Source organism: Poecilia latipinna, unplaced genomic scaffold, assembly GCF_001443285.1.
Source record: "Poecilia latipinna isolate Pla-1442-1.1 unplaced genomic scaffold, P_latipinna-1.0 Scaffold2778, whole genome shotgun sequence".
Classification (NCBI taxonomy): Eukaryota; Metazoa; Chordata; class Actinopteri; order Cyprinodontiformes; family Poeciliidae; genus Poecilia; species Poecilia latipinna.
The window spans coordinates 44924-59325 of record NW_015115394.1 but is presented as its reverse complement, the minus strand read 5'-3'; the positions used below and the strand labels follow the sequence as shown (position 1 = coordinate 59325).

General features: G+C 36.6%; 2 protein-coding genes across 3 annotated transcripts in view; one reads left to right on the top strand and one right to left on the bottom strand.

Annotated features, from left to right (window-relative positions):
• The first annotated feature begins 1995 nt into the window (after window positions 1-1995).
• The window catches only part of vwa11 (von Willebrand factor A domain containing 11), a 28273-nt gene continuing 15866 nt past the window's right edge, over window positions 1996-14402 (top strand). The window contains exon 1 of the mRNA XM_015021422.1: window positions 1996-2462. The gene's annotated coding sequence lies outside the window, so the exon portion shown is untranslated. The remainder of the gene's footprint in view (window positions 2463-14402) is intronic.
• On the bottom strand, window positions 7441-12775 carry LOC106939123 (prostaglandin D2 receptor 2-like). 2 transcript variants are annotated; one of them, XM_015021426.1, is made up of 3 exons: window positions 12657-12775; window positions 11412-11413; window positions 7441-9017 (listed from the first exon to the last, which is right to left on the bottom strand). In XM_015021426.1, exons 1-3 carry the CDS (start codon window positions 12723-12725, stop codon window positions 7643-7645), a joined length of 1446 nt encoding a protein of 481 aa, XP_014876912.1. In that variant the 5' UTR covers window positions 12726-12775; the 3' UTR covers window positions 7441-7642. The 2 variants fall into 2 exon arrangements, with proteins under 2 accessions (XP_014876912.1, XP_014876911.1); XM_015021425.1 differs by lacking the exon at window positions 11412-11413 and having other exon boundaries at window positions 12642-12775.

Genomic DNA, 14402 nt, shown 5'->3' with positions numbered 1-14402 from the left:
CCTCCTGGATATCTGACCTTCTCACCCTATCTCTAAGGGAGAGCCCAGACATCCTACAGGGAAAACTAATTTTGGCTGCTTGTATCCATGACCTGGTTCTTTCGGACATGACCCAACGCTCATGACCATAGACGAGGGTAGGAACTTAGATCAGTCAGTAAATCACGAGCTTCGCTTTTTGGCTCAGTTCTCTCTTCACCACGACAGACTGGTACAGCGCCCACTTCACTGCAGACGCTGCACCAATCCGCCAGTCGATCTCCTGCTCCATTTTTCCCTCATTGGTGAACAAGATCCTGAGATACTTGAACTCCTCCACTTGGGGCAGGACACCCCCTCCTCAGACCCAGAGAACGCACTCTACACTTTTCTGGCTCATTTATTTATGCATTTATTTCTATAGCTATGAATTTTTATTTTATTTATTGGGATGACAAGAGAAAGAACCTTGATCACATTGATCAACAGGTTCTGTATGTCATTCAACACATTCTCTCTCTTGGTTTTCTCATCCAGGATGTCAGACACACGCACACAGACACACACACACAAACACGAATAATACACATGCACAATAAAGTATAGGTCGTAATGTTAGCTAGTTGGTTAAATAACTAGTGTTGACTAACTTTGAAGAAGGCTAATATGTTGATTCGTGACAATGACGCTGTCACAGTACTCATGATTGACACACAAAAACATTTGTGAGTTAAAAAATAAAGATAATACTTATATGTAAGAGCTCTTCCTGTGTAAAAATATTATTATTCAGGGGTGACAGTTAGGTCTCAGTGTGTTTGATTCACAAAAATGTTTTTCCTTACAGTCACAGTTGGTAAGAAACAAAGATTCCCATTAAGTTCCATAGGAAATGAATGCGGGTCATTTTGGACCCACTCACGGAAGAATGGGGTAGTAACATAAAACATGCTATTTCTTAAAATGTATAAAAGGTCAATAAAAAATTTGAATTGCATGATATCAGTAACATGTTGCTTGACGAATACCTGGAATATGATGTGATGAAAACTTTTCATTACAAAGATATTGCAAAAAGATGACCTCACCGGGTCAAAAAGGACCCACTCACGCATCAGAGGGTCAAGAAAAACTTGGAAAACATCCTTTAGACATATGTTGTGTCTTTATAATTATTTTTAAATTAATGAACTTTTAGTGAGTGATCTTAAATCTGAGATACAACCTTTGGGAGTTTTATTATTTCTTTGTCTCCTGCAGAATCTAATGTTGGTGAGAGTTTTCTTGAACATCCTCTACTTGAAAGATTGACATCTGTTTTGAATGTTTTCTTTCTCATGGTGGAATGATAGTTTGTGATTGGTTGTTTGACCCGTCTACTTGACAGCAATAATGGCTGTCATGTAGACAGCAACTTGACAGCAAGTTGTCCCTCTTCTTGCATCAAACAGACAACCCATCTTAATCTTTCGTTTCCACGACATTTCATGTGAGTTAAAGAGAAGGCTTATAAAGCATTAATGAGAAACTGATTCCTTTTGTTCCTGTTCATTTTTAAGGATCTGATACATAATTAGAATAACAACATAATACAGTACATAAATTCTGTCCAAGGAACAGGAATTCCAGAAAAAGCAAAACAACAACTTTAACACATCTTCAACAAAGCCAAAATGTGGCACCCGTTTTCTCACTAACAGTGGGTGTTGGACACAGTAATCAAACTTTTAGGACACACCAGTCCAAACAGAATCAGCTTTCTGTTCTGCTATCAACTCACTACAAGACAAATGCACAGGAAAGTCATTGAGAGGCAAAAAAAAAAAAAAAAAAAGTCAGTGGTAGCTCCATTCTATAGAATATGCATCCAATGGTGACTCGGGTATAAAGGCTCCTGCACTGATGAAGACGGGCTTTCTTTTAAGGAGAGAGGTAGAATGATGGGACTGTGTGTGTATTTAAAGGAATACAGCACTGTTATGTTGATTTATGTGAGAAAATGTATTGATGTAAATGTCTGAAAAGAGAAATATCACACAGCTGATGTTCTAATGACTGAAAACATGTGAATGTATTAATTTATCATTTGGAAATCCTCAAGTTTGGAACTGTCCCTGCCCTCCATCTTTATACTTCCACTTTCTGTTACAGTGAAAGAAATGAAAGAGGCTTATTTTGGTGCTTCATTCAGAGGCAGGAAGTCTTGAAGCAAAACACCCACTTTTGAAAACGAGCAAGTCACAACAGCAACATTTTTTCTTCTTGCAGCAGCTTGTTGTGAAACATGGCAGTTTAGAAAACCACTTATGAAAACTTGTGCTCTTTCCCTTTTTAGAGTTCATAAAGGAAGAACACAAGAAGGAGAGGGAGCTTTTGTACTTAAGAGTCTTCACAATTAATTTTCTTCAATTTACATTGCGGTTACTTTAGAAACTTGGGGAAAAAAAGGACCTGAAATTGTAACTCAGTTGAAGACCAAAATTGTAAGTACAAGTCTGTCTTCTCTACAGTTTTATTGTGAGTTATTATTCTTTAAGTAATATACACTTAAATCTAAAATTATTCATTTTTCTGGCAAAATCAGATTTTAGATCGTCACTGTCAGGGATAAGAAAATTTTGGGTTGTATGAATGACTTATGCTGTGAAGATATATGGTTATTACAAATTTTGGTAACACTTTATTTGAAGGGGTGTGCATAAGACTGACATGACACTGTCATGTTCATGACATAACATATGTCATGAACATGAAGAAGTCTTTATGAATATTTATGACAGTTATCATGAAGTGTCATTCGGTAAATAATGACACTTTTAATGCAAAATTTCCATTAAAAGTGCCAACTTTGCATGGTTTTGTAAATAATGCCAATTTAATGCAAAGCTGGCATTTTTAATGGACTTTCAATGCAACTTTTAGAGCAACTTTGCATTAAAAGTATCATTATTTACCGAATGACACTTCATGACAACTGTCATAAACATTCATAAAGACTTCTTCATGATCATAACAGATGTTATGTCATGTTTATGACATGTAATGTCAGTCTTTTGCACACCCCTTCAAAGTGTTACCCAATTTTTTTATACAATTCATGACTTCATTATTAAGGACATGCCATTTCATCTCAACTGTCAGATGACGCATTGGACCTCTCCTCTTTACAAAACACGTCTTATAAGATTTCACATATTTCATGTTAATGCAAATTAATGCAAATGTATTAATGAATTGAATTAATACATATGCATCATTGCGTGCTTTACATTATGTTAGTTCCTCTGAAATGTCAGCAAACACGAGTTTTGCCACATTACTTGATGACATTGACTTTTTAGTTCAACTTCCTGCAAAAATGCTATGATTTAGCACAAGAAAAAAAAAAGAGCTAATCAGCAGTGGATAAGAGAGACGTGTTGTTTTGAAGGTATGTAAAATCAGATCTACGTGTTGTGGAAAATGTTGAGTTCATAAATGCAACACTTTTGCAATGTAGATCAACTAAGGAACTTCTTGAACTGTTTTCACTCTGACCTTAATTGCGCAACCTCCAGGAACTTGGGCAATAAATCAGTCCAAATTTTAAAAAGTGCAGTCAAAAAGTCCCTCTCCACAAAAATGAAAAAAAAAAAACTGTTAGGAAATGTCAGTCAGCTTTAATACTTCATGATAAATAGTCTTGTTTTTCAGCGCAAAGATGGTCAGAGGATTTCTTCTGCCCTAAACTCAGTGTGTAAAGCAAATGGCCCTGATAGACGCTTCATGGATGACCTATTGATTTTATTTGACATGAACACTGGAACTTAAACGACTGCTTTTGCAGATTGGGTTCAGATTCAAGATGCATTGCACTGTGCAACAGTGATCAAACTTGAAGTTAACACTAAAATATAACTCAGTAATGATATAACACCAAGTAACAGTAAATATGCAACAATTAATATTTAAATTCTAAATAAAGCAATGTCCAAAATAAGAACTGGGTAAACACCTGCTGTTTCAGTCTCTTTCCAATGTTCATGTGGTACGTTTTGCCATGCGACAACCAAATACTTCAATATATTTTAATGGGATATTTTTGTGACAGACAAAACAAAGTAGTTTGTAACAGTGGAGTTGAAGGAAAGACATGTTTTTTGTTGTTTTTGTTCTGCAACTTAAGCTCTGAAAAGTTTTGCAGCCATGGTATGTTCAGTGTGTTTTACTCTGAAAACAAATTCTCTTCTGAAATCGCCCATTCAGTAAACGGAGTTCACCATTTCATCTCAGGAAAAATAAAGAAGATATGTTAAGGTCTCAGAGGTTTTGTAAAGAGCGTTACTGAACATGAACACTGCAGACATAGGTCAGTTATTTGAGATGGGAAACTAACAGGACACGTCACATTTATTACTTTATCTCAACTGTGAGACATGGTGGCGGCAGCATCATGTTGTGGCTTTTCTTCAGCAGAGACAGGAAAGCAAGTCAGAGTTAAGAAAAAGATGGATGGTGTTAAATGCGGTGCAGTTTCACAAGAAATCCTACTAAGGCTTTACAGTGATTCAGACTGGGGTGAATCTCAATCAGAACCAGCTTTATTGGCCTAAATTATCTGCATATACAAGGAATTTGATTTTGCTTTACAATTTCTCAAAGCAGACAGACATAAAGTCTATTGCATAAAATAAGGATAAATTAACAATGAGTAAATGCATTTGCAGCCATTTTCTAAAGAAAGGAAAGCATTGCTATTACAGTATCCTCCTTTGTTCTACAGTAGAGTTGACTCATGCTGTAAGGATTTCATTGTGTTGAGAGAAAAAACCTAGAGGGGGATGTGAATATTCAGGTATGGAAGCTCTGACCTTAAATTGAAATGTATCACAACCTTCCTCTCAGGATTTTAATTCACAGATGCCTTCCAACAATACCGCTTCTCTCTTTTGAATGTATGCGTGTGGGTGTGCGTGCGTGTGTGTGTGTGTGTGTGTGTGTGTGTGTGGAAGAGCGTATTCTTAAATACATGATGATTAAGATAAATAGCGACCACATAATTCAGCTCTAATACTCTTGTCAGCATCTGCCAGCTATAAATACGGCAGCCAAGCTTCTAAACCCCTTTTAAAGCAACACTCCTCCTGCCTAACCTCTCCTTTCTATTTTTCTCATAACTCATCTGTACCAGCTGTTTTTACAGCCCTTTACATAATCTATCGCTCTTTCTCTCTCTGGTTGAATCATTTTAAGCATCTACTGCATTCAGACGTTCTCACTTTTCTTCTGCTGTTTTATTATCTGTCCCTAATCCGCCTGAGACATGCAGTTAGGCGGGTATTTTTTTTATTTATTTTTTTTTACACAAATACATGCTCGGACCATTGATTTGGATGTAAAATTATGGATTGAATCTTGGTTCAGACAGCTGCCTTCTCTGTTAGTGGGGCCTCTGGTGAAAATGGTCAAAATGCCTGAAAAAAAAACAATAGTTCAAATCAGCAGTATCACAGTCTTAGACTAGGAGCTTTAGAAATCCAAACATGTTATTTTGAGCACTTTTGCAAAGTGATAGAGGAAAAGAAAACAACAAATGGCACATTAGTGTGACATCTGTTGGCAGCTTAGACGATTCTCGCTGTGTCATATGCTCTCTTCTCTTCAGCTCATCTCTTTCAGGGGGACTTTTACACTTAAGGGCCACCTGTTTTAGATAAATATAGAAGACCAAAGGATTTTCAAGAAATTTTGATTTAAAATAGCCTTTTATTGCCAAATCTTCATAACAAGGTTCACAGGGCTTTGGATGAGAAACAGGCCCACAGCATGACAGATCTTTCCCCATACTCAACAGCTGGCATTAGACTTTTTTTCTTTAATTTTGTTTCACTCCAGATCTGGTCTTATGTTTAAGACTTTTTATAACATGCCTCTCAAACAACCAATGAGAATGTACAGTGCACATATTGGTTGCTGTAAGGCCACTTTGGAGGTTGTTATTTTAGTATCCTATGTGATGTCAATGTGGTGGCAAAATACACTTGAGTCTTCACCCAGGTTTGTTTGTCACGGTTCCTGCTGATTTCAACTTTTTAATGATTTCTCCACTGACTAAATATATTTAAATTAAAGGTTGAATTCTATTTGATTAAGATATGCTTTTATTTTAAATCTTTTTTTCACCAGGAGAGCCAATAAGCATGAAGGTTGGCTAACACAACCTGTGAATGTTACCTAAAGATTGAGACAAACTAAAGAAAAAAGAAAAATGTGAAAGCTTTCTATTATTATTATTATTATTATTATTATTATTATTATTATTATTATTATTTTCTATTATTATTTTCTATTATTATATTGACCAGATAAAAAAAACCCCCACTAAACTGTAATTATGAGTCCAACAAATATCAAAATGAATTTATAGAAGGAAATATGAATCCAGAGAGGAGGAAGAGAACAACAGTTTGTTGGAAGGGAATGGCTCATGGGAACGTAGAAGCTGACCCAGGCCTAATCCCGGTTTGTGTTTATTCTCCGAATCTTCACTCTGTAATATTCTATCTAAATTAGAACTACCTTTGTGATAATCCCATGCTGTGACCTACATTGTACAAAAGCCTCTGTGTCCACCAGAGTGTGAAAAAAGCCACATAACTACAGCGTTGGTGATGAGATGGTTAATAAAAAATTATATCAGGTAGGATGAAATGCAATCACTCAGAGAGCAGGTCAGACGTTCAGCAGCTCAGATTTGAAGTGATCCTGGAAAACAGGACCTGAAGAGCATAATCCTACTTTCTCACTTCACTGCTATTCATGTCATCAGTCCTATCCTGCCCTCTGGTGGGTGGAAGTAAGTGTGGCATGCAGCATTGCAATCCTGGTCTGGGCTCTTTCTAGATGGAATTTGCATGTTTTCTTCATGCAGGTTTTGGTTCTCTCCCTTCTCACTCACAGTCCAAAAATATGCAAGTTAAGTGGTTAAACTACCTTAGGTATGGATGTGTGCATCGTTGCACACACATCCATCTGTGTATCTCTGTATTGCCCTGTGATGGAATAGCAACCTGTCCGGTGTGTACCCATTTCTCTCTTGCCCAATATCTGCTAGTAATGGGCACCAGGTCCCCTGTGGCCCTATAGGGATAAGTGTGCGTAGATAATGAATGTTCACAACATATAACTCAGTCGATGAGGCCATCAGAGTAGATGAGTGTCATCAGAGGATTGAAACAATAACAAAAAACATTTACTGTATAGAGTCTTGTAGACTTTTGTCACAAATTTGCCTCAAGCCATCAAGCAACATATGGTTTGTGTGTAATGCTTGTTGTCATTTATCATATTTAAGGCATTTTTCTACAACCTAGTAGAATGAATTACGCAATTTTACCCCATTTGCATTCATCATACCAACATTTACAATCCCTCTTAGTCCACCAAAAACACAAATAATAATATTTTTTAAATAGTGAAATATTTTATTTTTGATATTTTGATACTAAATTGTAATAGGACATAGGCCATAATGCAAACACAAAAATAAACATTTTAAACAAGCTTTTTATCCTAAATTGGATTCAACCTTAGTACCACAATGAGAAAAGTATGATATACATGATAAAAGTGTGATCTTAAAGGAGAGAGTGATGTTTTGGCTAGTCACCATCCCATTTTCCACTTATTGTCCTGTTTGATCTGTTTGACTGTCTCTACGGCCTTTAGAGAGTAGAGGCAATGGTAGTTCTGCACCAGGAGACTGGTAGGATGAAGATTTTGATGTCTTTGGTGACCCTGGCAGTGCAAAGCTCACATCTCGACTGTTCCTCCGCTTAATGTAAGCTTGCAGGTTCCTGGCTGGAGTTGTCAGTAACCCCCCACCCTCCTCCACAAGTCCATCAAACACTGCTCCCAGACTCTGTCGTATTCTCACGCAGAAGTGGGGGCAGCTGAAGACGTACAGGACAGGGTTCAAAACTGGATTCAGAAAAGCAAACGTTGCGGACACTGGAAGGCCCACTTGCACTAATTTGAAAATCTTTTTATTATACTGGGCTGCCATTTCTAGGATGCAGAAGATATGATAAGGAGCCCAGCACAGCACAAATGCTGCAATCACAGACGTCACCATTTTGGTGAAACTTTGAGAAAACAGGCTCTGATATGATGAACTGGAGATGATGGGAGACGGGTTGTTTAAATTGGACTTAAATGAGGAACCAGAAGTCACGCCATTTGTTTTAACCATTCCTGAATGTGCATCACAGCCAGGCAGAGTCAGCGTATCAGCCAGTCTGCCGGTGCTCTGCTTTCTCCTTCTGTGTCTGTTTCTCAGGCTGAGGGCAATTTTGATGTAGCTCCCAGCAATGACCACTAGAGGGAAGAAGAAAGCTAACAGGAACTTGGAGATGGCTGTTGCCCCCTGCCTCACATTACAGTCCATTTCTAACGAATCCTCACTGGATAAATACAAGGCAAAATGATGGTAGCATAACTTCCTGCTATCAGCCTTCTCAATCACTGAACGAAATATTGAGTAAGGCAGGGTATTTAACGCTGCCCACCCCCAGCCCAGCGCGCACAACTTCCAAGCTCGTGCCACTGACCTGTGATTCTTACTCCACACTGGCTTGGAAACTAGAAGCAGACGGTCCAAAGAAATGGCTGCCAGCAGGAAGGCTGAAACAAACATGTTGAAGAAAAAGATGGAAGTTTGTACTATGCAGAGTGGGTATCCGAGCTCCCAGCTGTGGGAGGAATAAAAGTAGAAGGTGAAGAGCGGTAGAGTCAGCGTGGCCAGGAAGTCAGACATGGCCAAGTTCAGCATCCAAATGGAGGCCACGGTTCGTTGTCTGAGGCGAAATCCCAAAACCCAAATGATCAAGGCATTTTCCAAAATTCCCAGGGAGGAGAAGATGCCATGGATGCAAACCACAACCAGGTTGACCTGTGTGTTGTTGTTGTTTAAATTGTCTTCCCTCATCTGCTCCAGCAGTGGGCAGTATAACGGACCCTCAGGGACACTGGGGGTGACCGCCATGTTGAACATCAGACGGCTGAAACAAGAAATAAGTTAGATTTATGAAACAATTTAAATCGTTGTGTGTTTTAATTAGAAAGTTGACTGCCAGGTTTGCAGCTAAGCTGCACACTTTTCATTTTCAAATGATGGCTTGAATAGAGCTCTGTGAGGAGTCCAAAATTTGAGATTTTATTTTATAACCTACTGGTAACTCTTTTCTTGCAGTTCGCCACAAATTGACCCTGACATGCTTTGTTTATGTGTCTTCATGGTGTTGTTTAATATTCTCTAAAAAAAAAAAAAAACTCTAAGGCCTTTGAAGAACAGCTGAGTTTAGATATGACAGGACGAAGTTTACTGTGACTTTAGAGGCACTTTGCTGCTCATTTTTGATCATTTTAGGATTTTAAACAAATGGAAAACCATAAATTATTATTCTTTCCTCTTAACAATTATATGCTACTTTGTGTTGTTCTATCACAGAAAATCTCTGTAAAATATATTAATGCATGTAGTATTAATATTAAAATTAGAGAAAAATTCAAGCGATATAAATAGTTCAGACAGCCATATGCACATTTATTGCAAAACTGATTGATTTTGTTTTAGGATTAACGTTATCAGAAAGAGCCAATTAGATTCAAGAAATAATACATGTAAAAGATAGAAAACGTTTCGTGAAGACAACTGACTAATTATCGTTGTTTTTCCTGGGTGAAACACTTTTACACATTACTTAGTCTATATTTTTTAAAGACAAATTACAACCCTAGTGCACTGTCAACAAAAAACCCCCAACAAAATAAAAGTTATTGCATGAAATTAAGTTAGCATTAAAAGATCTAAAATAAATCTGACAGAGACTGCAGGAGATAAATTTTTTTACACTATTCTTGAAAGCAGACACCTTAAGTGTTCTGTTCTGACTTGTTTCCATCAACAATCTCAGGGGACTGATTACCATCTGTACAGAAACAATGACCCTTTCAGCTGGTAATAGTCCTGACAGATGAAGAAGTTGCCTTTGGACTACAATTTGTCTTGATCTTTGGGACTTTGATGATGTGTTTTGCTTAATTGTATTGTTTATATGCTTCCATGTTCCCTGTTTAAAGGTATTTTCACCCATTTTATATTAGTTAAGCTTCAGCCGCTTGCCTTTCTTCAAAGCAAAATGGTTTCTAATCAACGACCTGACCTGTCCCTTGTGTCAACTTTTCAGCTTAGATTAATCTTAGTTTGTAATATTACAGTGTTGCATGTCTCCTAGACCTTGTGATTGTTATGTTTTCACTTTGATTTTAAATAGTTTTTATTCCTCATTTTTCTAAGTTAATAGTCTTACTCTACCTTCTGCCTTTTCTCTGTATTTGGGGCCTGCTCCTCACCATTTTGCGACACAATTCTAGTGAAACATATTTAAATCTACCTTTAATTGTACAGGACAGGTGAAGCAATCTCTGTAAAATCTTTATGAACTGTTCCGGAGTTATCATCTCTTAAGAGTTACAGAAGCAAAACAAGAAAAAAAAAAAAGGCTGTGCTTTTGACGCTTATAGCGTGTTTAAGCCTGTTAATGTTGTCTAGCCGCATTCCTATTGAGAAAAACTGCTTGGACAGAAGGGATTAACACCTCAGTGGTGATAACATATTGTAGTCAAACTCTGAGTGCTGTCTTGACTGAACTACTTATCCTGCACTGTACAATTTGAAACTATCACTAAAACATAAAGCCTTTCACAGTTAAAGATGCACACGTGATCAGTGAACGTTTTTGCAGCAAAAAGTTCTTAAAAATGATCAGAAACTGAATGAGAAAGGGAAGGAAAGATGAAACCATCAGTTCTCTACAGAAGGTAATGAGTCAGCTGAAATCTTACTTCGGCTAACAACAACATTTGAAAATAATTTGCTTACTTTTTTTTAATCCATAAAGTTGTTTTTATACATTTCAAAGATTTTGTTTTGCAAAATGTCAGATGGGCATCTGCTGCTGAACAAACATTTATGTCCAAGTTTTAGCAACTCATTTTACCTAAAGTTGCACAATGTGGTATTGCGAGTTTCTCTATTGTTAACCACTGTTAACAGACAGACATGAGAGCAACAATAAATGTCTCAACAATAAGTGTTGATCAACAGTCGCCAAGCTGAATTGTGTTCGCCTGCTCCATACGAATAAAAATGACCACTTTGCTCAAATAAATGAATAACTTTTGCTCAAGTTACAGATCATTCTGTCTTTTCTCACTTCTCCTAGCACAAAAACAATTAAATCAGCACTATTTTAAAGTCTCATCACTAGTAACTGTTAATTAAGCTGCCAGTTCACTGAAATTAACAAATAGATAACATTTAACCACTACACACTCAGGGACTACATTCAACGTTTCCTACATTACCATGGATTTCTAGCACACTTATGCACTGCTATAATTGAGTTACTAATTTACATTTACCTGTTAAGAAACATGTGAGAACAACAGTGACTGTTTAAAACTCTATTTGCATGTTTTACCCAGCACCATAGGGAATATTTGTTGTTTTCTTGCTTCAGAATACAATAAACTCATGTTTAATTGCTGAATCAACTGTGTTGCAACATTTTTTACATGCAAGCCACAGCCAGTGGAAATATATAAGCAGATTTAGGAAAATGTTTGATTGGTGTCATGCCAGTTCAGATATTACAATAATTATTGTCAAGGATATAAAAGCATTTTAAAAGTTTTCAACAAAATGTAAATAAAAACAGCTGCTTTTTTAAAAAATTATGCTCATTTGCATTGCTTTGTTATCATTTAAAAGACGTTTGTCATTTCCTGTTGTGAACCAATTTATTAGAGACTACATGTATGCATAATTTTGGGATAACTGTACATTTAAAGGATAGCACTGATTACCTCCTCTGTTATACTTTTCAAATTAAAGTTTGAACATGAAAGCTTTAGTGTTTCATGGTTTGAATATTCCTCACAACCAAAGTCTCACACTTAGTCACATCCTGCCGACTGGAGGAGACGTATATAAATTATTATTCCAAGTCAGCACACGAAAAGACTTGAGCAAACATTCGTCAGACGTTCAGTAAGAGCAGACGTCACTAATTGAGTTTAAATGTCTTGAACAGTAGAAAAATAGAAATAAAATACCTCTCACACTCACTTCCTTGATTTCCAATACATAATATGGACAAATAACTATTGACTAGATTTATGAAAGTAATATTTTGGATTCCTCACAGTCCCATAGCTCCACACAATAGAACCTCTACACTGCCTGTAAAACTGGGACAATTTTTCACCAGCTAACAAGTGTCAAGTTATTAAAAGGTGATTTATTTCAGTATTCAGTCTAATTTAAACAAGCTCACATGAAAAGGCTTTTATATATTAGCTGAACTGACTGATTGTATGATGTTCATGTAATTTAAAAGTGATACACATCTAAAACGTCAGTTAAAAAGTACTCCAAACCACAACAGCTTAGAATGGATTATATGAACAGAATATCACAGAAATCTTTATCAACAGAGAACTCCAGCAGGAGTATACGATATTACATTATTACATACATCAATCTACTGTTATTATACTAAATTAACAGCTTAGCCTCTCATTCTGTAAGATAAACTAATCTTTATAAGTTCAATACTCACCAAGCTGTTGGTTACACTTGGTTGTAAGAGGGGAGCATAAAGCATTAAATCCTCTCCAGTGCTTCTTCTTTTTGTCGCCAGCATACACTCTTGACTCCAATTCTGTTGCTTTCTGCTGCCCTCCTGTGCTGGAGACACCCACACTCTGATTCACGCAGATGCACATACCTCGGATGGCTCCTCCCAACAGAAGCTGAACGGCACAGATGCAAATTACACTGAAATTTTAATGCAGGCAGCAACTGGTGAGGAGAGATGCAAAAAACCAAACAGCTCATGCAAAACTGCTAAAAGTGGGAAAAACTGCAATATAATATCTGCACCGTTTTACTCAGTCTGACATCACAGGCAGGACTTGTGTGAACGTGACTCACCATATGATTGTATTTTTGTTGTGATGATACTCTGCTCTGGCAGTTTTTTGTTTGTTTGTTTGTTTGTTTGTTTGTTTTTCTTAGGTCAGTTACGGAAAAGTACATTTTCCTTTATTATTATTCTGCAAAAAAAGCATGGCTGTGACAATGTGAAGTTTTGACTAAACTTTTTGTTGCTGTACAGAAAGTTTACCTACAAAAATTGAGAGATCCAAGTATTTCCTAAAGTTTGGTTAGTAGTAAAGACACCTTTTACCTTTTATTACCTTTCAATTTGATATTAAAATTCTTTATAATTGCCTTAAAAGTCACATGGTCTTCATGTTTAACCACAAAAATTTCCCTTTGTAGTTTTTAGTTGTCTATGAATCTTCTCTATCATATAATGTTGTAAAAAAGTATATGACCTTTCACAGACATGTTATTTTCTGTTTTTGTTCAAGAATAGCAAACACATTTTACCATAAGACAAATGTAACCTTAGTGGATACAAACAACTTATGCTGAGTAGATAAAGCGATCAAAACTAGCTATGTGCAAAGGTATTTACCCTCCTTGTTAAAACATGAATTTATTGTTGCTAACCATATGTTGGAAAAGTTGTGTAACAGTTCACTGGCAAGTTAACGTGCATGGCGAATTACTGTCAGATATGTAGAATGAATAAAACAAAGTAATTTGCATCTATTAGTCGGGAAGGTGTTATAAACAAATTTCTACTGCTTTCGGACCCCAACAAACTGCAAACAACATCATTATCCACATATTATCCACAAATAAAATACAGTGGGGAACTTTCCCAGGACTATTTATTTACTCAAATAGTTTATCAGTGACATATTCCAAATGAAAATACGCCAGAACAGCATAAGGTTAGGTCTCAATTGCCTCGTTTAAGGTCAGTGTTTACCATTCCATAACAAGACACTGAGAAAAAATGGCATCCTTGGGAATAAACCACTGTGTCTGTGTTGGAGCACTGAATTCTGCTCAGTATAAGACATTTTTGAAAAGGACTAAGAAGTCATTACATTGAGAGTTTGTCTTAAATGGATTTGAGTTATAGAGTGGAAAAATGATCCATAGCACAACAGCATGTCCAACCCTGAAAACTTCTAAAGGCAACAAAAAGACTCTCATCAGTTAAATGAAAGTCCATTTAAATCCTCTTTCAACCTGTGAAATCAGTCAAATGGGAGCAAAGTCTATTTGAACACACTATGCATCAAGACACGTAGGTGTTTCTCAGGAATTTATAAAACATAAATGGCTTTCAAATTGTCTGATTTTGTATTCAAATTCAAAATAGAACACAGTGGAAATAGCCTTTTTGTCCTGCAAAAGGGAAATTCAGATCTAACTTTCAGATTTAATTATTTAATTCAGC

What these genes read in the sequence shown, in the direction of transcription:
- LOC106939123 (XM_015021426.1), bottom strand. Translation starts at nt 12,725, where the DNA reads ATGCTGGCGACAAAAAGAAGAAGCACTGGAGAGGATTTAATGCTTTAT.